The 22,579-nt window shown below is 50.2% G+C and overlaps 6 protein-coding genes across 6 annotated transcripts; 4 read left to right on the top strand and 2 right to left on the bottom strand.

Moving 5' to 3' along the window:
* The first annotated feature begins 725 nt into the window (after positions 1-725).
* On the top strand, positions 726-944 carry M430DRAFT_37036 (hypothetical protein). Its single transcript, XM_024867038.1, has one exon. It carries the CDS (start codon positions 734-736, stop codon positions 902-904), a length of 171 nt encoding a protein of 56 aa, XP_024718049.1. The 5' UTR covers positions 726-733; the 3' UTR covers positions 905-944.
* Positions 945-4,213: 3,269 nt separating this feature from the next.
* M430DRAFT_22207 (hypothetical protein) lies at positions 4,214-4,696 on the top strand (the record flags this gene model as incomplete). Its single annotated transcript, XM_024864655.1, has 1 exon — positions 4,214-4,696. The coding sequence occupies one exon, from the start codon at positions 4,214-4,216 to the stop codon at positions 4,694-4,696; it is 483 nt and encodes a 160-aa protein (XP_024718050.1).
* A 1,089-nt stretch (positions 4,697-5,785) lies between these two features.
* Positions 5,786-8,960, top strand: M430DRAFT_146179 (hypothetical protein; the record flags this gene model as incomplete). The annotated part of the gene is made up of 3 exons (XM_024862993.1): positions 5,786-6,216; positions 6,311-6,534; positions 6,606-8,960. The coding sequence occupies exons 1-3, from the start codon at positions 5,853-5,855 to the stop codon at positions 8,958-8,960; spliced, it is 2,943 nt and encodes a 980-aa protein (XP_024718051.1). The 5' UTR covers positions 5,786-5,852.
* Positions 8,961-16,320: 7,360 nt separating this feature from the next.
* M430DRAFT_87922 (hypothetical protein) lies at positions 16,321-18,223 on the top strand (the record flags this gene model as incomplete). Its single annotated transcript, XM_024869645.1, has 2 exons — positions 16,321-16,757; positions 16,810-18,223. Coding segments are annotated over 2 exons (1,851 nt in total), but the record flags the coding sequence as incomplete, so codon positions are not given.
* Positions 18,224-18,911: 688 nt separating this feature from the next.
* On the bottom strand, positions 18,912-19,543 carry M430DRAFT_22210 (hypothetical protein; the record flags this gene model as incomplete). Its single annotated transcript, XM_024864656.1, has 2 exons — positions 18,912-19,004; positions 19,064-19,543. The coding sequence occupies 2 exons, from the start codon at positions 19,541-19,543 to the stop codon at positions 18,912-18,914; spliced, it is 573 nt and encodes a 190-aa protein (XP_024718053.1).
* A 1,193-nt stretch (positions 19,544-20,736) lies between these two features.
* M430DRAFT_127490 (hypothetical protein) lies at positions 20,737-22,364 on the bottom strand. Its single transcript, XM_024862026.1, has 4 exons — positions 22,138-22,364; positions 21,473-22,083; positions 20,956-21,423; positions 20,737-20,904 (listed from the first exon to the last, which is right to left on the bottom strand). Exons 1-4 carry the CDS (start codon positions 22,261-22,263, stop codon positions 20,889-20,891), a joined length of 1,221 nt encoding a protein of 406 aa, XP_024718054.1. The 5' UTR covers positions 22,264-22,364; the 3' UTR covers positions 20,737-20,888.
* Between the last annotated feature and the right edge of the window lie 215 nt (positions 22,365-22,579).

The following is a 22,579-nucleotide window of genomic DNA, read 5'->3' on the forward strand; positions in this document are numbered from 1 at the left end:
GGGGGGGCTTTGGAATTGAATATACAACAGCCCCTCCTTCTCCAAGAACAGCATCAAAAATCAATGAATGACTCCTTTTCTTGAGTACACTACTTGGTTAGGTACCGCAGTTACTTGGCATTCTTGTGATACGTGGTGAGGTTAAACAATCCCCGCCCCCCCGGGGTTCATTCATCCCTCCATCCCCCTGAAAGAAGCAAATCCAAACGCGTCGTCTACACATACCCACATCTCCCATCTCACAGAGTACAATACCACACCGGGGAATCTAATCCGCCTTCCCCCCAAGACCAAACAAACCCAGGTAGGTACGCGTAAGATGATACACCACGTATTCAAACACCTACCCAATAACCCCCTTAACCAGCGTCGCCCAACTCATCCGCCAAGCAAGCAAATCCCCCCAACGCCAAGCATATATATCCCCATATATATCCCCATAGCCAAGAAAAAACACATCTCCACGTAAGACACAAGACACCCAAATTCAGTGCAGGAAGATCACATGATATCGATCCCACGAGCTGAGATGGGCTGGGCTGGGCTGGGCTGGGCAATGCAAAATGCAACATCGTTGATCCGCGTATGGTGTTTGACGCGCGTTCCGCCCGCCGTTTTATGATTTCTTGGGAGCGCGCGCGAGGCTGTGAGTAAGGTAGTGAGTGAGGGGAAGTAAGTTTACCGATGATGTACAGTCTACCGTACGATGATGTACGTAGTAGTGTACATCACAATGCAGCAGCAGCAGCTCACTGGGTTTAACGGGCGAAGGATTGCTTATTATTACTTCTTTCTTTTCTTGCTTTCTTGGCTATATTTATTCGATCAATCGAGTGATGATATTGGAGATATTGGAGTATGCCAAGTCGCGTATACAGAGTTATTGATGAGCCAAGGTGGGTAAGCAAGGCATTGCAACGCGGCATTTGAGATTCGGGGTACAGACAATCAATTATTGTACGATGTTATGAATGAATCTGTGAAACGAGCACAAAATAAATAAAGGAATAAAATAAAATAAAACAAATTTATGCACGCAGGCACAGCACAGAAGAGTAAGGATTAGTAGATGGGATGTGCAATAGTGCAGGCTTGGAAGGCTTGGGGAGAAAGCTTGGTATGTGATGTTGTGCAGGGTATGGTGATTGGAGGAGTTGTGTCGGGGTGTGTGAGGGAAGGGAAAGAGTGGGAGATGGGATGCGATGCGATGAGGGATATCGTGAGTTTTATATCCCTCTAAAAAAGAAGACAGACAGCAAGAAAGAAAGATAGATACGAAGAGAAAGAAGAGAAAAAAGGGGCAGCATCAAAAAGGACAGAAAAGCATCATCAAAGGACCCTCCCTAATAAAATGAAACAGAAATCCATAGTTCGATCGCACTCCGCCTACCTAAGGTACCTACCTTAGGTACATAGGTACATGACACGACCAACACGAACATGACTCTATTCCCAAATTACACCAAGACCACCCAAGACCGCCCATCTTCTAAGAATACCCTACCTTACCCATCCATCCAATTTCACCACGCGAATGCAGCGTGACGGCACTCACTCAACTCACTCGCTGGTTCGTAGATAATAGATACAGATACCGGACGCTCGGCATTCATGCTGCTTGCTCATCCCATCAATGCAATGGCCTCGCGATGCATCACCAGATGAAGCAATGGGAATCGCATCCCCATCGCATCTCATCTCGCCACCGCTCCCTCCTCCCCCACCGTTCCCATCCTGTATGTAGCTTATCTCACTCCCTAGGTAGGTACTCCGCTCCCTAAAACATTAACCGCCCGAAAATATCTATCTATCTATACTATCGTTGAATTGAAAATGAAATGAGATTACGGACAGAGAAGCTTTTTCCAGCGACACTTAGGTATGTATGATTATGGAGCCCCTCCGTGGGCGGGAGGAGTCGGCGGGTATGTTTATTAGGTGGGGATTGCAGGTATTTTAATTTTATTTTACGGGGGATATATACCTTAGATATTGTAAATAAAAATAAACATGGCATGGAAAGTAAACAAGAATGTAAATAAAAAAGTAAATAAATAAACAGAGTATCGTGAGGTATGCATTCATTGCTTGAAGCTGCGATGCCCTCGAGATTGTTGGAGAAGATGAAGAAGATGAAGGTTCGGGAGTTCGCGCGCGCGCGCGCGGAGAGGCGAGGATGGAGAGCGGAAGGGTGAGGATTTGATGGTAGGAGTCGAGAAATTCTAGATAAACGGACAGCACATGAACCAGGAACCAATTGATTGATCAATTGGACATCCATCTTCATCATCATCACCATCACCATCTCCAAATCCCAATTGACCTCATGTTTACCTCGCGCTCACAACATCAACATCACCAAACATCGCCAAACAATACATTCCTAATATTAAAGGCCCCATCCCCCCCCATTCGCTACTGCACGCATATCTGCAGCTAGGGCAAAGGTCTCGCCAGCCGTACAGTAGCGTTCACGGTTCACCCCACCAGGCACGAAGGGGGAAATTGGACGGAGACGACTACGAAAGGACCGGAGCCGCTACTATTTACTGACATTATTGGGGCTAAAAGGCTAATCATTCATTCATTCATTCATTCATCGCGGAGAAAGCAGTAGTAAGTAAGAAAGGGGAGAGAGACGGTGAGAGGGGGTGTGTTATGTGGTGCTGTTGGGGCACGGCGAGGAGAAATAATTCCAATTTTTCCAATTCGACGTTTGGATAGGAGTGATAGCCACACACCCTCACGCGCCAACGCAAGGCCGGCGTGACGATCCAGCCCAAATTACGGAGCATGGCCCCGCGTCAAACCTATCGGCAGCGATGCTTTGCAAGACAGAAAATCGCTCACGACGCAATGATCCCCCACATCTGCGACCAATGGAAGGCTGCAGCTCGACGGTCGAGTCCGGTTTTCTGGCACACCAGGAGGGATGAAGGGGGGAAGAAGAGAAGGGGAAAAAAGGGAAGGGAAAAAAAAAAAAGAGAAGAGAAAAAATCTGTCGGTGGAGTAGAGAATGGACACTGTGGATTGGAAGAAGGGGAATAAGGGACAATGGAAGAATCGATGAAGGAGAGAAAGGCACAGAATGAAAAAAGCAGACATTCGAGACGAGGGCCCCGCTGAGGATTGCAGTAGGGTACCCGAAATACCCGTTCTATCTGCTGCTGTTCGTGCCGTGCAGCTGCCAGTGCGTGGGATTTGCAGCGTCGGGATCCCATATCTGTCACTTGTTGCTGGCAATTGGAAGCTGGGAAAGCTTGAATGCAATTGACCGTAGGCACTGCACTGTCAGATGGCCAGGAGAGGGAAGGTCTCCCTCACGAGTCACCCCCTCCTGTCATATAAGATATGTATCTCATGGATTATGGGATTCCCACTGTAAAACCCACCCGGTATAAATATCTCCTACGGCCCACGAGACACCCCACTCTGCCGCCGCCGCTCCAATCACCGCCGCAATTGCTGCATGAGATAATCTCCCATATGCTTAAATGAAGGGGAGCCATGCTGTCTTGGGCGTAGGGCGGCGTGGGAGGGGGAGCCGTTTAGGAAAGAGGGGCGCGATGTTGTTGATGTTGATAACTTGATGTTGATGTTGTTTGTTGTTGTTCGTCGCTTTGTTTTGTTCTATCCGCTTTGGGCGAAGGTTCAGGGCCGTATCGTGATGTTGGATGTGCACAACCCTGTGCCTCTTGTGCATCTTGTGCATGTTATATAAATACGTTAATGCACGTTATGTGAGGTTATGTCCCGTTATGCCCTGTTATGCCATGTCGATACTGCACAGATACTTGGCATCCATATGATATCAGAGGTGCGCTGATCCAGGCACCGTACCCTCGTGCCACGACTCTATTTCCAGCGCATCAATGCCCATCAATGGCCTCAACGGCCACTGACAACCGCGGGAGGACTCGGGCGCCTTCAGCCGCTGAGGTCAGCCATGCGGTCTCTCCCTCTCGCACGATCTGGAATCCTGATGAAAGATGGACGATGCCCTGCCCTGTGCATATCATGGCCCATGGTCCATGGTCCATGGCATCGCGTGCCGTCGTCCGCATCCTATCAGCAGCGAGGGCGGGCAGGAAAATGCCTCATACAAAAGTGCCAAAGCGATGCACCGAAGGAAGGGAGGGGGGTGAAAAAAAACGTTATACTCAGACGCGCCGGTCCCAGCAACGGGCGCCGTCTGATTACGGCAGCGCAAATAATGACAGGCACGACGGATAAACCGGGTAGGGAGGATAAATCGGAACGACCGAATCGAGAAGCGGCCAGCACGACGCTAGCAGGCCGCCTTGCCCGATGCGGCATAGCATCGAAGGCAGATAAGGCCAAGCCCGCCAAGAGGAAATTTCGGCGGGTGGGGCCCGCTACCCTACGCCATCTGCACGGGGCTCGCGTGGGCGGCACTAGGCGCGATCGGGGAAGTAGCTACGACGGAGCTGCCAACTTAGCTGGCCCTGCTCACAGCTCGCCCGGGCGAGGGTCGCGCGAGGCATCAGGGGGCGTGGGAACAGCGGCACACCAGAAGCCCGGCACCATGATTCCGTGCAGGAGAAAAGGTCGGGGTGCAGGGGCAATCGCGTCCCAGACTCCCAGGGCAGCGCGGCTCCCGTGCCTCACATCGCTGGCCCTGCACCAACAGCAGTCAGTTCCCGAGCCTGCCCGAGCGGGAATAATGTGGATGTAGCGGCGCGCGATAGGCCCACCTCCATCCTACTGCCTTCCTTCCTGCGGTCGAAGCGTCGACGCGCCCAGAAGCCCGTCCGCCCTCTTCGCGCTCCTGATGAAACCGGCAATATCACTACGCGCACCGCTAACCACCGAACTACCTGAGCCTAGGACCACTCCCACGAGATTATGCCCCAACTAGGGCACGCCTGTTATTAAGTCCTGAATAATAACATCAACAATCCAATACACTCCGCGCCCAATGAGGGCCGCGCATCGGGGACCACTGCAAATCTTAAAACGCAATCGTGGCATCGCGGTGGCCCCCCCGGCCGCGGCACTTCCCCCCCGTCGCTCCGCGGTACGCATCCTGATTGGCCAATGCCCGCCCAGCCGAGGCTCGTCATGACTAGAGTCGCTATCGGTAGGGTTGGGGAGGGCCCGTCGTGGGAGCGGTGCGCGCTGGGCGAATGGGCAGGCCCGTAATCAGAACCAGAACCATCGTTGCAGCAATTTGCGGTACAGGTAGCTTAGGTAGCTATCTGCGCAGAGCTTCCGTAATAATGCTCGACGCTGAGGGTCGGTGGGTGGCATGGGGTGGGAACGGTGGTATTATGGTGGTATTATGGGGGGGATGATCACGGCGTCTGAAGGACCGGTGGGGTGGATTACGGTGGATGATTACCGTGTATTCTGCAGCCGCTGGTGGTATTCGGGCCCATGGCCGTAAACACACGGGCTGCCCGTTGCCCAGCAATGGCAGGAATACCGGGGCGCGGTAATCCCGTCTGTCTGCAGCAGCTGCTGCAATTTACAGAAGAGCGCCGCCCGTCCCTCGCGCCCCGCCGTAGTGCCGTGCAGCCCGGTGATACCTGACATGCGAGGCCGCCAAGGCACACACACACCGCCCGCGCAGCAGATCCGCCAATGGCCGCCACCCGACGTCGACTATTTTTTTCCCATCCTACGTCTATCCTGCCCTAAACCCTTCCCGGCCTAGCCCCGTGCGCCCCGTGTTGTCGTCGACGCATAGAAAAGAAGCGCAGTCCCCCTGCGATCATCTTCTCCTCTCCCTCCCTCCCTTCCTTTCTTTCCTTACTTCCTCCTCGACCCATCGACACTCCCTCCCCCCTCTCCCTCCTCCCCCCCGACAGGTAGGTCGCCATCAATCCACCATGGCAAACGACCTTGAGAACGGCAATGCCGACAAAGAGACGGATGCTTTCGCCAACCAGCCCGATGAGGGAGAATACGGCAACCTCATTCGTTACATCTCCCAATACCGCGATGGCCGCAGGGCCTCAACAGTCGGCTCAGAAGCGCCAAAGAAGAAGCACTGGTGGCAGCGCGCAGCGAAGGGCGCCGGTGGTGAAGGCTTCGAGACTCCCGAAGAATGGTTGAACACCGACATGAAGCAGGGTCTGTCCAGCCACGAGGTTGAGCAGCGCCGCAAGAAGACCGGTTGGAACGAATTGACCACCGAGAAGGAGAACATGTTCCTCAAGTTCCTGTCATACTTCACCGGTCCAATTCTCTATGGTAAGCTCACAACCCGCCTGCCCTGCAGCTGCCCGTCCGGGCCATTGGCAGGGCCCAATTATCCATTACGGCCCCAATTGACTCGTGTCTGCAGTTATGGAACTTGCCGTCCTCCTCGCTGCCGGTCTTCGTGACTGGATCGATTTTGGTGTCATTATTGGTATTCTTATGCTCAACGCTGTCGTCGGTTGGTACCAGGAAAAGCAGGCTGCGGATGTCGTCGCCTCCCTGAAGGGTGATATTGCTATGCGAAGCACTGTCGTTCGTGACGGCCAAGAACAAGAGATCAAGGCCCGCGAACTTGTTCCTGGTGACATCGTAAGTCGGCCCGCGCCTGTCTCGACCGACGGTCGGCATATCCGCAGGACTGCAACTGACTCGTGATGTAGATTATTGTCGAGGACGGACAAGTTGTCCCTGCCGACGCCCGCATCATCTGTGCTTACGACGACCCCGCCGGATACGAGACCTACCTCAAGGAGCTCCAATCTCGACTCCACGACACTCCTGAGGAGAAGGACGACGAGGATGAAGTTGGAGGCGAGAAGCACGGTTCCGGATACGCTCTGCTTGCCATTGATCAATCTGCCATGACTGGTGAGTCTCTCGCCGTCGACAAGTACGTCGCAGATGTCATCTACTACACCACTGGTTGCAAGCGTGGAAAGGCCTACGCCATCGTCACCCACTCCGCCAAGATGTCTTTCGTCGGTCGCACTGCTTCATTGGTTTCTGGTGCCCAGGACCAAGGTCACTTCAAGGCTATCATGAACTCTATCGGTACGACTCTGTTGGTTTTGGTCGTCGGCTGGATCCTTATCTCCTGGATTGGTGGCTTCTTCCACCACCTCAAGCTTGCCACCCCCGAGCACAGCCAGAACGTTCTCCTCCGTTACGCCCTTGTTCTCCTGATCGTCGGTGTCCCCGTCGGTCTTCCCGTCGTTACCACCACCACCCTTGCGGTCGGTGCTGCGTACCTCGCTGAGGAGAAGGCTATCGTTCAGAAGCTCACTGCCATTGAATCCCTCGCTGGTGTCGACGTTCTCTGCTCTGACAAGACTGGTACGCTTACCGCTAACCAGCTCTCCATTCGTGAGCCCTTCGTCGCTGAGGGTGTTGACGTCAACTGGATGATGGCTGTCGCTGCTCTTGCTTCCTCCCACAACGTCAAGTCTCTGGACCCCATTGACAAGGTCACCATTCTCACCCTCAAGCGTTACCCAAAGGCCAAGGAGATCCTCGCCCAAGGCTGGAGAACCATCAAGTTCACCCCCTTCGACCCTGTCTCCAAGCGTATCACTGCCATTGTTGAGAAGGATGGTGTCACCTACACCTGCGCCAAGGGTGCCCCCAAGGCTATCCTGAACCTCTCCGCTTGCTCCAAGGAAGATGCCGACATGTACAAGGCCAAGACCACTGAGTTCGCTCGTCGTGGTTTCCGTTCTCTTGGTGTCGCCGTCAAGGAGGGTGACAAGGAATGGCAATTGCTCGGAATGCTGCCCATGTTCGACCCTCCCCGTGAGGATACCGCCTCCACCATTGCTGAAGCTCAAGTTCTCGGTCTCGCCGTCAAGATGCTTACTGGTGATGCCATCGCCATTGCCAAGGAGACTTGCAAGATGCTTGCCCTCGGTACCAAGGTTTACAACTCTGACAAGCTCATCCACGGTGGTCTGTCTGGTACCACCCAGCACGACCTCGTTGAGAAGGCCGATGGTTTCGCTGAGGTCTTCCCTGAGCACAAGTACCAGGTCGTCGAGATGCTCCAACAACGTGGCCATCTCACTGCCATGACTGGTGATGGTGTCAACGACGCTCCTTCCCTGAAGAAGTCTGACTGTGGTATTGCCGTCGAGGGTGCTACCGAAGCTGCTCAGGCCGCCGCCGATATTGTCTTCCTTGCTCCTGGTCTTAGCACTATCGTCACTGCCATCAAGATTGCGCGACAGATCTTCCAACGTATGAAGGCATACATTCAATACCGTATCGCTCTTTGCCTTCACTTGGAAGTCTACCTTGTCACTTCCATGGTCATCATCAACGAGACCATCCAAGTTGATCTCATTGTCTTCCTTGCCCTGTTCGCCGATCTGGCCACCATCGCCGTCGCGTACGACAACGCTCATTTCGAACAACGCCCTGTCGAGTGGCAACTTCCCAAGATCTGGATCATCTCCATCGTCCTCGGTGTCCTCCTGGCTCTCGCTACCTGGGTTGTCCGTGGTACTATGTTCTTGCCCAACGGTGGTATCATTGAGAACTTCGGTTCCATCCAGGGTATCCTCTTCCTTGAGATCTCCCTTACTGAGAACTGGCTCATCTTCGTCACCCGTGGTGGTAACACCTGGCCCTCTTGGCAACTCGTCGGCGCCATCTTTGGTGTCGATGTTCTTTCAACCGTCTTCTGTGTGTTCGGTTGGCTTGATGGTGGATGGGGAGAGCCTTCCAACCCTGCCACCCACAACCGTCTCCTTTCCCACCGCAACACCTCCATCGTCACTGTCATTGTCGTCTGGGCATACTCCATCGGTGTCGTCATCGTCATCGCCATCGTCTACTACCTGCTCAACAAGTGGTCCTGGTTGGACAACCTTGGACGTGCCAAGCGCAGCCGCGCTGACACCCAAATGGAGAACATTCTCATGCATCTCTCCAAGGTTGCCGTCCAGCACGAGCAGGATGAGCACGGAAACAGCCGCTGGCACCTTGCTCCTCGCGCCACCGAGGCCGAGGAGGATGATTAGACGAATCGCATCATGCGCACTGTTGTTGTTTGTTGGGGAGGGGTGTTTATATCGGGACGCAGTAGGATGGCATCAGAGTGGTAGCGTTCGCGGTCACATCTCCTGGCCATATGTCTAACTCATCTGACCAAAGGATATCGACCCGGCGCCCTCTGCTCTCGTACACGTTGTCCCTACCCGGCCTCCCTGATATCCTGTTTTGTGTTAGACTGGGATCCGATGTCAGGATAGATATACCACTGTACTTAATTTTCTTTGATAATCAACTGTCTTAATATCTATATCTTGTGCCATCCTAAGTGATGACTAATTTAATCTAATCAAATGTGAAGAGTCCTGGCTGTGTGATTCCAAAGTGTCTTCCATCTCTCTCAAGTATCTTTACTATCTTCTTCATCCAACCAACTCTTTCTTCCATCTCATCCTTCTCTCTCCCTCGTACTCGTCTTCTCTTCTCTTCTCACTCCTCAATCTCAACTTACCTTTCCCTACTTCTGTTATTCTATTTAATTCAATTCATTTACTTTTCACCTGGTCTACATTTCAAGCTTTTGATCTTCCCCTCTACTTCTCACTACCTATCCTGGGGTATTGGTTGATCATAGTTGAAGAACCTCCAAACGAATAAACGAAACAGAAGCCGCGATCCCCATCCATGCCCCTCCTATCCCTCCTATCCCTCCCCCTTCCAGAATCAAAAGACGATCAGATCCTGACGTCGACCTGCCCGTGCATGACGCTGCGAGGTGCGGCGTGGTTCCGCGCGCGTCATGGCATGTCATCGAATGATGCCTTTTTTGGTTTTCGGATGTGGGATGTGGGATTTTCGGGTGCGGGGTACGGATGGATGGACGAGGAGGATTTAATTAAAGGGAGCGAGCGGAGGGGATGATCTTGTGTTAGAGTGTATGTATATATCTATGTATATGTATTTTTTTATATTTCGGGGATTTGTTTGGGATATTATTTATCCATCTCTCTGTTGATCACTCTATTTCCTAATCGCACCACTAACGACTCGCGATGAAAACACGGGGTCGGGAGGGAGGAGCTCGACCGAATTCAAGGGTTAGGAGCTTGTGATGGATTGAGATTGATCGATCACCTGTGCATGATGATGACCCTGTCTCGAACTCTCTACTCTATAAATCGCGCGCCTTGAAAGGTGATTGATCATCTTTTCTGAGGCAGTTATGCCTGCCTGCTCTCTTGGATCTAAGGTTAAAGATGTATGCAAACTTCTGCCTCTATCCCTGCAGAGTCGCGGGCAGGGGCTCTTTTTTTGGTGTGTTTCCTTTCTAGAGGATGACATACCTCCTAGACAGGGATAAGTACCGACCTAAAGATGAGGTCCCAGCAGGTGTTCGCACACTTAATATCTCGGGTACAGAGCTCCGTAGCAGATTGCGAACTGGGCGTGAAGTCCTTGACTCTCGTGTCTTTATGGATGCTGTTCTGCTGTTCTTAGGTGGCTCCCGCTGGAGTCCTTCAGAAGATATGTTTCATTATGGTAGATAGTCTGATCTGGGCTGGTAGAGAGATTGTGTATTTATCTATTTCGCTCTCGCTGCGAGTCGAGTTTCACTCATCTACCTAGTCCTACGTGATTTTATCTAGTTCTGCATAGCTGAGATGGATATTGTGGGGGAAATTCAGCTGGAAGAAGGAAGGAGATTGCTTTGGATATTAGAGATAGATCCGTGAGGGAACGACGTGGCTTCAAAGTCTGGCTGGGAGTTTTGATAGGAGATGGAATGGGATAAAACGACAATAGCTAGCTAGGGAGTTCCGGTTTGGAAAGGTGGAGATATAACGAGTCTGTCCCTCTCTCTCTAGCTGGTCCATTTTCAGACTTGAGTGATGGAATAGTGAGTAGAGATGGGAAGGGGAGGAAGGAGTTTGGAGGTGTGGAGGTGTGGATTGGATGGGAGGGTCGAGATTGAGTGAGGATATCTTACCTATCTGATCCTTTTTTCAATAAAATGTCGGGTTAAGAAGGGTTGGCATGTATTGGCTTTCTCGATTGTGATTCCGAACCAGATCTAAGTTTGAATTCGACTTAATGGAGTTGTTGATACAGAATCTCATTAGTGCAACTAGCACCCGATTTCAGGAATACGAGCTGATTGCCATTTAGGAGGAAATTGATAACAGCAGAAACGGCAACAGCAAATACACGAAGAGAAGTCCTACCGGCCGCCACTCACCGTTGCCCACTCTCTCTACCGCGTGAAGGTTGCCAGAGAACGCCGACGATCAGCGCATCGCAGCTTCTGGTTCTCCTTGACGATGCGGCTCTTGACTTCGTTATCGACGAAGCTATAATCCCAGCGGATTCCTTTGGGTCGATAACGAGAGATATTGATGGCTTGAAAGGCGGCGGCGAGATCGTCTAGATGTTGGGAATCCATTGCGAAAGATCCACCACGTTGGTATTAGGAGCGGTTTCAAAGCTTGAAATTCAAGTCAGGAAACGGAGTCCATAACTGTAGGAGGAAGGAGCAGGAGGGGTGTGGGATGTGGGATCAGCTTCTTTTATACACCGGGATAGCCATTTGGATTGGGGGCTGCCATCAAGGGAGTCATAATTTGTTGAATATGGGGCTGCGCGAACGACCCGAGGGTTGACTTTCCGGGTACTTGTCGACCCTGATAGGTATAGGGCTGATTTCGCGTTGTATCTTTTGACGTGGCGTTCCTTATAGATATCGAGGTTGTTTGGGTCCATAATTTGGGCGGCTTGGGAAAATGGGCGATGCGATCGACAGAGGGAATCGTCGTAAGGCAGTGTTTTGCCAGAAGTCGCGTGATCCCAATGGCCATGGAAGTCGTTTTGGCAAAAGGTGATGGGAGAATTCTGAAATTCTACAACTATCAAAACACCTCAATTATTGAATCGAGGCGACAGCTAGAATGCTCCCAGCATGTCACACCAGAATTCAATGGGTGAGCTTTGGTCAAATTTGAAAAGCTCAGAATCTTTCCCGTCATACTGTATCGTACCCAGATTTGACAGAATAGTCAAATAGTGCAGACTTATGCTGCGAATTCATCCACAGAATGAGAGACGGAGGTGGATAAAGTTTAGGCGTCAAGGTGAGGACGTCAAGCTAAACTTGATGCTTGACAGTCTGAGCATGATATCCGGAGTCGTAAAATGCGTAGCTGGGGATAGGTTATGGAGAAATCGGACAGGGGGAAAAGTAACTTCTGGTCCCTGGAAACCGTAAGCCGAGTGAGACAGTGCCAGTGAGACAGTGCCAGTGAGAAGGGATGTGAAAAGGCAAATTGAATGACTGACCGTTGAGAGGTGGAAATGCATAAATGAAGGACGATTTCTAAAGAATTCCTAAACCCACAAGTCACGGTAGCCCTGCTTTTTAAATATTCGACCCAGAGTCTGATATTGAAAGAAGAGCAAAGACACACGTTGATGTCAAAATATACTTTGCTAGTTCGACTCGGAACCAAAAGGGAAAATGAAAGGGAAAGTATCAATAGACATACTATGTCTGTCAGCAACTAACAAGAGAGTTCTTATTGACGAGAAAAGAGACAGCCAAGTGCCTTGCACGTGGCTTCAGAAGCAGTCTCACTGACTTCCACACCAGCCCGCTTGAACAGAAGTTATAGCGCCTTTATGGATGTGGCTTTGGGGTGTAGCTCGTCTATGACTTCGGGGAAGGGTCCAGTACAGCTTTGGAGAAGGAACCTGGCAACTTTCCTGAGAGAAGAGAGTGGTGAAAAAGTACCTAGATGGCATAAGGTAAGGAGATGGAAGCACGAGAAACAAAAACTGGCCGAGTCTGCGTCTGCGTAAGGTACGGAGATGATTCCCGCTTGACTGTAAGCGGAATAGACGAACTTTCCAACTGAAGGTGTGTTTTAGAGAGTGTCTAGCCTAAAATGGACTAATCTGGACTCATGATTCTGAGCTTTTGACGCTGGCTTCAAACTTAATTCGCAACGAACAAACCAGGAGCATTCGGATTCCTTCTTGGATATCCAGTCCTGTTAAAGACCGAGTGCCATAGTTACCAATCAAGATAATCTGCAGTGTCCCGGGAGTCATTGAACAACTTGGCCTTTTCAGAAGAATTCAGGGATCATCGAGGATCGAACGGTCACAAACGCCATTATACTCAAGTCTCAAGTGAACTCCCCACATGATCGACGGAGCGGGCATCTCCAGAGTGAACCCAATAGTATGTACTGTGCTTAGGGCAGGTTTCCCTCTTAAGGTCTTTTCTCCCGAGGGAGGGACAAGTGACATTCGAGGCGTGTGGGCGCATTACGAGGATGACGAGCACCGTTTGATGGCGGTAACAGGAGCGACGACAACATGCAAGTTCGTGTTCTTCGGCTTCGTATTTGCAATTTCTGTTGTCCTTCAGTCTTTTGAAATTCTTCCTTTCTTCCCCGACAATTTCCAGAATCTCTATACAACATTTGATGCGACAACCACGTCTTCCAAGACCGGGGTCTTTATTCATGGGCCATAGCAGCCATCATATCCGTCTACTTATCAGTTTTCCCTTTATTTGTTATGGTCGAGACGTGATGCTTGGAGTACCTTAATTATCTCCTATTTCTGTCTCGTGAGCTACCCCAGCACCCTTATAATTTGTATAATTTCTGCTCTTTTTAGTATCGGTGCTCTATTATCTTTTGAGTCGCTGGGGAGCATATGTACCTTGGCAGCTGTAATCATCGATGCTGTATTAACTGTATCGACTTTTGAAAGGGTTCGGGCCACCTTGCATAGAGGCTCTGGTGCATGCATTGGGTATAACATCTGGGCCAGTCTACTAATGATATGTGTTGCGACATAAAAGTGATGGTGTGTCTGCTGTCAGCTGCGACGGTTGGCAGCTATGAACTATGTCGCTCGGTTATGCTGGCTTACTGAATTATTCATGGAGTATACTTCCATTGCGATTTTCTGTGGCAGCTTTCCATCTTAGCAGACTTCACGTTATATATCCTGGCGATCGCAATTGGGTTGCCCGGTACCTTGGACAGCTGATGCTGCGCGATGATAACAACCTGAGGAGTCTACTAGTACCTACAAAGCCAAGTGGCCTGGATAATGAGGGCGAAATTGTCCAGATTCTAGAAAGAGGAAGAGATTATGAAGGCGATTTTGGGCGAACAAAGATAGGAGTGCACGTGGGGAGATCTGCTTTAAGAGTATATAATTGTCGTAGACAAAAACCCTGACATTGTGTTAGCACTCAATCTAATGGCGGCGTCCGTAACGGACTGTTCCCTATATCTTATAACGGCGCTCTTTTCTGACACACTTAGTGGTGGGCCGGACGACAAAAGCTCTTCCTTTGAAATGCCCTCGGTGTATACGTCCCATTCGCGGCCTGCGAGTCTCTGGGTCTCCAGCAACACGTCAAATCTCGGATATTGCAGCCACTATTACCCAATCTGGTGAATGCAATTCTTGTATCGTGAGACCAAGGCACACGAACACGAGTGCGTGGATCAACCTTTCGCCGCCAACTAGCAGGATGAAGCCATTCTAAGCGACTAGGTGTCGATCTTTGGAGACTGCAGACGGGGTATGGTGAGGAGAGCGACGCCGATAGCGAAGGAGGGTGAAGTGAAGGAAAGGACACGACTCGCTCGAATAACGTCATTGAGAAAGGAGAGAAAGGGCACGATTAGTGGATTGAGACCGCCACCAGAGAATCAAGCTACTTGTGAACGGAATATCCCGCCTTGGGCTACAGCATTCCATTACTTCTGACCGCTATCCGGGAGAACCAGAACCAGGACCAGAGATTGGGAATTGGGGTCCCCTGATTTGGCCGTGGGGCCGTCCGAGAGAGTCCGAAAAATATCTCTCCAGGTCGTCTTGTCGGAAAACAAGGAGGGACTCAAGCCCAAAACATCTCCGATACCAGCGTCACCTATCGCTCGAACTCACCGTCTGATGTGAGAAGGGTGCCGCTTTGGTCTACGACGGCCACACGGGCGGTGGGCAACAGAAAATCCGGATACAATCAACCACTCTACACTACTTTGCAGTCACTCTTCAGATGTCTTGCCGCAAAATCAAAAGTACTTTGTTGCCGTCACGATCAACTGCCTCGTCCGATCACCTCTAGCCCCACTACTTATGTTTAAATAAGATTTAAGACCTCCTGATTTGTTCCCGAATGCTTCGCTAATAGAAAACTGCTTAACCCCGCGGCCCCGACCGGTCCGTCCCGAGAGATCTAACCTTAATTAATCATAGGTACATGCACTACCTCTGTACAAGATATCAACCTGTCGAACAGTAAGAGACCCAATTGGCTTTTTTGGTCACTTCCTACTTCATGGGCGGTTAATGCTCTGATACTCGAGGACACTGCTTTAGTAGTATGCGTTTCTCTTGACGATCCGGACATAACTACTGGGGTCGGATAAAGCCACAGAAGTCATATACAAGCGGTGATAGGTTGCTGGTGCGACTCAGCTCGCCACAGAGATCAACCACTGGATTGTTCATTGGAGGACTTTTGTGCAGTACAACCGGCGGGAGCTAGATAGTGGGTTAAGAAGCTCATGGTCACTGCCGCAGTGCCGGTTCAGAAAAGTCAAAAGTACATGGCTGCATGGATCTCCTCCACAACTAGATAGGACCCGACGCGATGTCTCGATGTCCCGACCAACAGGACTTGCCGATTTTTCTATACACCACCATCTCCATGGATTTGGCTTCTTCGTGGAAGTTTTGGGGTGGTCTCGCTCCTGACAACTCACAAGCCACCAGCCAAACAGATAACCCCAATGAGTAGCGAAGGCAATGATCGCCTAGTATATCGGAGTATGAGGTTCAATCCAATTGGGCCCTTGAGTGATCTTCTCTTCTGAATGAAGCTGATCATCAACTAGCCTAGGCGAGTTCGCAATTGCCTTTGCATTGAAGTCTCCATCTCCAGAGTGTGTTGAAGAGTATGCCGATTGGTGCAGCTGAACATCGCATCCTCGAAAGTTTCGGTGAGGTTATGCATGTCGGTATCTTCTGACGTGTGGTGAGGGAACGCTACTCTCAACTCTGCGGCCATACTCTGAACCTATTTTCCCGTGGAAAGTTCATGTGGCTGGAACCTCGGAGAAGAGAGATAAATTAACACTGGGCCCCATGATGTATCTATCCTTAGCAACACTCGGTGTGAGATATCTCGATCACTCAATCACCTTTCTTCTTCTCTTCATGTCTGTCTGGGTCTTCACAATTCCTTGGGGCTCATACTTCGATCGACTCTGTCGTGTATGTAGTTTTAAATGCTCCAACTACTTCTCATGCTGAACAGAAAATAGTTACCATATCGAAGACCAGGGTGCTTCTCAGAACTTCAGCATGGCGCCTAATTTTCATGAATGTGGAATCATATTTCAAAACAATCTATCCCTCTACGCAAATTATGTCTACACTGGGCCTGTTCAAAGGACGTGGAACGATGCCGGCGGGGCCCCTGCTTTGATAACTTTGGATGGCTGTGACCACCTTTGCGGGACAGGGCCCGAGTACTACTCCTGGGCTGACTCCTCATCCACGATCCTTACTTGGGTTTTGCCCGTTATCGGCCTGTTGGTTATGGCCCCTTATGAGAGCAACGCGAAGAAGAAGACGCTATTCCTCATGTGCAGATACGCTGGATCACCTCTTGCGACCCTATCTTATATCCTTTGGAATATCAAGGTCACTGGGAAATGTGCTTTGATGGTTGACATGGCTTCGGTCTATAAGGATGTACCTGGTCCAGATTCTGCATTTGGAAATATGCGAGATTCTCTGTAGGGTTCTGACCCATACCTACTGGTTTCTACCTCATTGACTTGAGACTAGATATTTACTAGGAGTAATGAATCAATACAGTCTGCGTCCTGGTATACCACAAGTCGAAGCAGAGAAACTTCTGAGAATTACACTGTTTAGCGATACTTTGAAACTAGCTGCCGATGAGAAGCCTACCAAGACGCTGCCCATGAGGAGACGAAAGCTTGCACGTTCGCTTCGTCAGGGGCGCAAGCAAGGGGCAGTGCCAGTCTTTCTCTCGTCGATGTGGTTCATGTTTGCGATGGCAATCTCGATCGAGATGGCTTTCGGAGAGATTGGAAACAACGCTACGGCACATAATCTGGCAATGGGACTAATGCTGGCTTGGTTCCCCGCCATGATTCTCTGCGGTATGGTGGATCTCAGTCCAGGCGCGAGCGACGAGGTCCGTTTGAGGCTTAACCACCTCCTAGATACTGTTCGCACTGCTCTTCTGGATGAAAATCTTTCTAAAACTTATATAAGACATCCCCCTCAGACAGCGGAAGACCTCCAATGGACTGACGTCCTCCGCGAACACAGATTTCTCGGGAAGTCTGGATTCTTCACTGGTTTTGCCGGCCAAGGTAGGGTGCGATGGCATCGTGGTGTTGCTCATCCTGTCCTAACAGGCATCGAAGATGCCTATGTTGCGCATAAAGGACGTGGATGGCTCGGAAGCAACCCCGAAGAAACATGGGAAGCGTTGAATGCGGTCGTCCTTGGACCAAACCATGGAGATAACCTACAAGGTCTGAAGTATTTTGATCCACGAGAGCTATTAGCGGTATGCTGTTCCCTGTCCATTGTCACCGGCTCCATCATTGGGGCCTTCATCATATCATATTTTACTCCGACCGTTGGACTTGGTTGCCGCTCCGGGGGATACATGATCTTCGCCATTATTGATTTTGCCATTGCGCTGTTTGAAGGTCTCGCCTGGTATTACCTACGAGAAGCGCTACCAGAGTCTCGCCGCCGGTCATATTGCACTGAATCTAGCTTGCCTTTCTCCATCGAGACAAGGCCTTTAATTTCGAGGGCATTGAGCAAGCCCCGACAACTGTGGAATAGAATCCGGGAGATTATCTATAACAATCCCCGCCGGGTTGTCGAGGTCTGCATACTCATTCCGATGGAGTTTGTCAACACAGGCTGGCTTTTCTACATCGTGATCGCTCAAACCTTTGGTATTTACAACACCTGTTATTGCCAAGCCTCAACCTGGGCAGGTACTGGTGGATACGTCAACTTTGAAGATGCGGCATATTACAAAGCTCACGGAGTTACGATGTATTGGGTAGTTGGCACGGTAATCTCATGTGCTGTCATGTGCGTCACCATTGCCTACGTCTTGAAAGAGTGGTGCGTGCAGAGCCACTTAAACACCAGTGACTACGAGGCAGCAGCAAGAGGTCTCAAGACAACAAGAGCCTTCAGGAAGTACACTCAGTTCTTGACCATCCCGAAGAATGCGGCGAAAATGTGTTTCAAGCTCGTCTGGATAGCGATTGGTGCCCCGGGTCATCTTGTTGGTCGAAGGAGCTTGATCTGGACGCCAAAGCCAAACAAGGAGGTTTGGAATGGCCAACATCGTGAGGTACGGTCGTTGCCAGTCTGTGATGGAGAGAAGGCGGAGTCAGGGTCTGATAGACACTGGAAAGAGAATGTCGTGATTGAGAATCCGATATCACCGACAGAACTGAGGGATTAAGTTATGTTGGAATCAGACACTCAGGCATCCACTGAGCGGTAGATAGCCCAACTTCGAGTAGTCAAGTGTGATGGTGGCATGGCTTGTCATGGAAAGGCATTTGGCACAGTTGAATTGTCTGATGATTGATTTCAAAGTAAACGAAATTTGAAAATACCCCGCCCTACCACGCGCGCAACAACTGTTTCGAAGTAGAAGCCATATCACGATCCCGCCATGAAAGCGCTCCATTCTTGTTCTTAAGGCGGTTCGTTTATATGAACCCTCAAATCCACATAACTTCATCAATTGTCAGATGGTGGTTGATTAAAGAAGGCAAAGGCGACAACAGATCTTGCGCTCCCCAACCCGGACTTTAAGAGCGGAATGTCCCAATAAAAAAGAAAAGACAAAGTTTTGAAGAGCGTGCTGGTCTTGTCTACTTTTGTCGGACAAGGACCATCTCGTCTGCGTCTGTGGCAGGGCTTCTGGCCGCATTCTTTCTCTTTTGCTGATCAACATTGTGAGTCTTCTGTGACATGCTCTTAGCATTCCCCCACGGAAGTAGCTCTAGCTGACTGTGTGACTCACCCGGCTCTTCTGTACTTTGGATTTCTTCTGAAGTCGGAGCCCTGGCAAGTTTGCTTGGGGCCGAGGTCTAATGCCACGTCCAGGCTGTTTGTTGTTCTCTGGATTTCCTGGACGGTCCCGCTGGCCCTTGGCTGAACCACTCACAGAAATTCCCAGAGCAGAAAACATTTTAATTGCTACTTGCTGCTTTTCAATATTTTCTTTTAGAGTCGTGATATCGGCAGCAACACCTGCGAGTCTTCCGCGCAACTCCTGTTCCAAAGTAGAATCAGCAACCCCCAGTTTTTGCCTCTCCTCTAGCTCCAAAATGCGGAAGTTAATATTGTCCAGCTTATTATCGGCTCTGATCAGGGTCTCGAAGTTGACGATGATTGACCCGATGGCTGCGGCTTTGAGACAGTTGAGATCGAAGACGCAGCGATGGTGTTCTTTCATGAGAGCTTTGATGCTGGCTTGGGATGGAAGACTGGGGCTTGTCATATTGATCTTCGATCTTGATTTCTAGGCTGGAGGATCTGAAGTTGATGTGGGTAGAGGAAGACTGTAGATGAGGCTGTAGGGTGAAGATAGCGGGAAGTTGTTGAAGACGCAAAGAAAAATGTATGGGAATAGTGAATTTATAGGAGTTTGTACTTGAGTAGGAGAAGAGTGAGAGAGGAGAGTGGTTTCGTTCGACGAACTTGAAGTGAGAAGAAGTTCAATTAGGACCTCATAACATCTGCGTTATAAATGCCTACTGCAATTCATCAAACCATGGACCTATGAGACGTTGTAACTTCTAAACATGACCCTTGAACTCTTGAAGAAATATAATCATAACAGTAAATCATAACAGTGTGTATGACTTGGGTTCATAAGATGGGTCGAATTGCGAACGTCTGGTTCGAGGAACTTGAAGTGAAGAGAAGTTCATTAGCTGGGGCCCCATAACGACAACGCTGTAGATGCATAAGATACTCCATTTCATCAAATCACAGATCGATGAGAGGTTCTAAACCTGACCTTTGTATCCCTAAAGGGATATAACAATAAAAGTAGACCATAACGGATCATAACATCAGAATATCGGTTCGTGAAGGTAGGTGGAATTGCGAAAGTCTACTTCGAGGAACTGCTGTAAGCGGAACTAATGTCGTAACGTTCTTCTCCCGCTACCAGCCACAGCTTTTCTGCATCCCCAGCTGTATCAGATCTCTTCCAGATCTGATTGGTGTGCGTCCTGCACCTTGCCTTACCGAGATATACCCATCATAGCATGTTATCACCTCGTTAGCCCTGGGGTTATGAAGCAGGGTTCTGTTGCAAGGTCTACGAAGCGAGAAGACGTTGGCATATCTCCCCGGATCCTCGTTCAGAAGATCGCACCATACCTTTATTGACATTTCGACTTCGGATGGCTCTTGAATTCCTGGAAATGCGGGAGCTCAACAGATAGCACCCTGAATTATATAGATTGTGTGTGATGTGCAAATAGTCACAGAAGTCGGGCAGTGGCGAGTTAACCATGCCATGCCTTGATGCCCTCTTCTGGTTAGCTGTAACTTGAACTATCAAGTCCTATAGAGGCAGTCCTGATCGAGGCCTTATAATTTACTCAAAGTCTCTAAGACTCTGGCCTAAATTCGGACCCCATCTAAACTTTCCTTTGGTTCATTCACATGAAACCCTTTGTAGCTGGTCTATTGAGGGCGAAGATAGCGACCTCGGTCCCAATCTCAACAGGGAAATGCCATTACTCTAAACTCAAATTTCATATGAACTAATACATACAGAGAATAACTCCCATCGTTCGTCTTTTCCGTCCATAATCTGTGACCTTTGTCGTCTACGACCAAGATATGCTATATCGAAATTAGTAAGAAAGTCAGGGATTAGGTTGTGGCAAGACCTACATGAGCATGATTCCTGCCCCCGCAGCCATAGCAAGAAACTGCTTTGCTGTCTTCCACAGTTCCAGCTTGCTGTCCTTGCCGGTCTCCAGAAGCTCGGGGATAACGGCCACAGTCCCAACATACAGGAACGTCCCCGCCGTGAATGGCAATAACATGTCGCCCCATGATAGGCTGGTTCCCATCAACCCTTCGGTTCTCCCCACCCTTTCGTCACTGCTACTACCACTGTATTCCTGCACCACAATGCCTATAACAGTTCCCAACAGAGCCCCGACAGCGGTAACAAACTGCGCCCCCATAGCGGCACGTTTGGAAAAGCCGGATTGGATCAGAAGGGCAAAATCCCCAACTTCGTGTGGGATTTCGTGGAAGAAGACAGCGACAGTAGTCGTTGCACCAATTGTCGGGCTCGAATAGAACGATGCGGCAAGCGCTAAGCCGTCGGTGATGTTGTGGGTAAAATCAGCGCTGTGGATACTTGTCAGTTAACCCCATGATGACGGCCTGCTCAACTCACATGAGGTTCAAATATCCGGCCAATTTCACACTGGCATTAACCTCCTTCTCCCCCTTGACCACCGTCAACTCTTTGTTCTCCTTCTGCTTCTTTCTCGAGCGTGCACTCTTCCCTGGCGAATCTTTCAGCGCGCTCGTTGTTCCAACAGGCTTCACAACCTCCACCTCATGCGAATGTCCATGGCCATGGTCGTGTCCGCCATCTCCCCCGGTCGCAATCCTAAGGCCCTTATCCATAGCCACAAATGTCACGAACCCAACCATGATCGCCACGCCGAGCAGCAGGTTCCTGTTTGGTTCCACGAGGACAAACCGCACATGTTCCGGGCTATCCTCCCCAAGGAAGATCTCGGGCAGTAGGTGGAATAGCGTATCTCCCAGCAATCCACCAACAGCAAACGCGACCATCACGCTTAGGGAGGCTGGGTCGATATTGGGCGGACATAATGCGAGCAGGAAATTGGGCGGGCCCGAGATGTAGAGTGTTGCGAGGAGGGCGTTGACTGCGGGGGAGCCGGGGAAGAGCACGGAGAAGATGCGCGAGGCAAAACTAGAGGTTGGAGGAGATGTGGTTTGCTTGTAATAATTGAGATCTTGAACGAGAGGGCACTCCTAGGTGAGAGTCAGCTTAAGTCAGATATTCAGGGGCAGTGTTGTCGCGTGTACCTGGAGCTTTTCCGCGATTTCTGGCACGCTCATGGACGCGACCGACGCAGCATGTTTCTCGGCATAGACGCAGGCAAGTGCAAATGCCAGGAGGATGGCCACGCGCCGCGGCTGTAAAGATACCATTTTGCGCTTTGGCGATACCTTGGAATTGAGGTGGGTTGAGAGGGGAGATGAGGACAATGAAGCTTTAGGGGTTTGGAGGCTCGTGATACGCAGCACCCGACTATTGTTATATGAACCCCCTCCGCGTAAGGCGTCAGCGGTGAATAGTAGTAGTCTACCTTATCTACCTTATACTAGAGGGATTTCGCAGCTTAGAATCAGTTAATGCACGACTCGCTAGGCCTAATTAGGGCGAGATTTGTACGGCGTACAAACGTCATCCTAATAGGGCTTAGTTCTGTGGAGTATTTTAAGGGTTGAGCTAAATCCACTTGAC

The sequence above is a fragment of the Amorphotheca resinae genome (genome assembly GCF_003019875.1).
Source record: "Amorphotheca resinae ATCC 22711 unplaced genomic scaffold M430scaffold_11, whole genome shotgun sequence".
Classification (NCBI taxonomy): Eukaryota; Fungi; Ascomycota; class Leotiomycetes; order Helotiales; family Amorphothecaceae; genus Amorphotheca; species Amorphotheca resinae.

Bases quoted from the DNA above. Each gene is read 5' to 3' on its own strand.
- M430DRAFT_37036 (XM_024867038.1), top strand. From the start codon at position 734: ATGCAGCAGCAGCAGCTCACTGGGTTTAACGGGCGAAGGATTGCTTAT.
- M430DRAFT_127490 (XM_024862026.1), bottom strand. From the start codon at position 22,263: ATGGTATCTTTACAGCCGCGGCGCGTGGCCATCCTCCTGGCATTTGCA. The intron at 22,084-22,137 runs GTACACGCGACA...ACTCTCACCTAG, and splicing joins AAATCGCGGAAAAGCTCCAG to GAGTGCCCTCTCGTTCAAGA. The intron at 21,424-21,472 runs GTGAGTTGAGCA...AAGTATCCACAG, and splicing joins GCCGGATATTTGAACCTCAT to CGCTGATTTTACCCACAACA.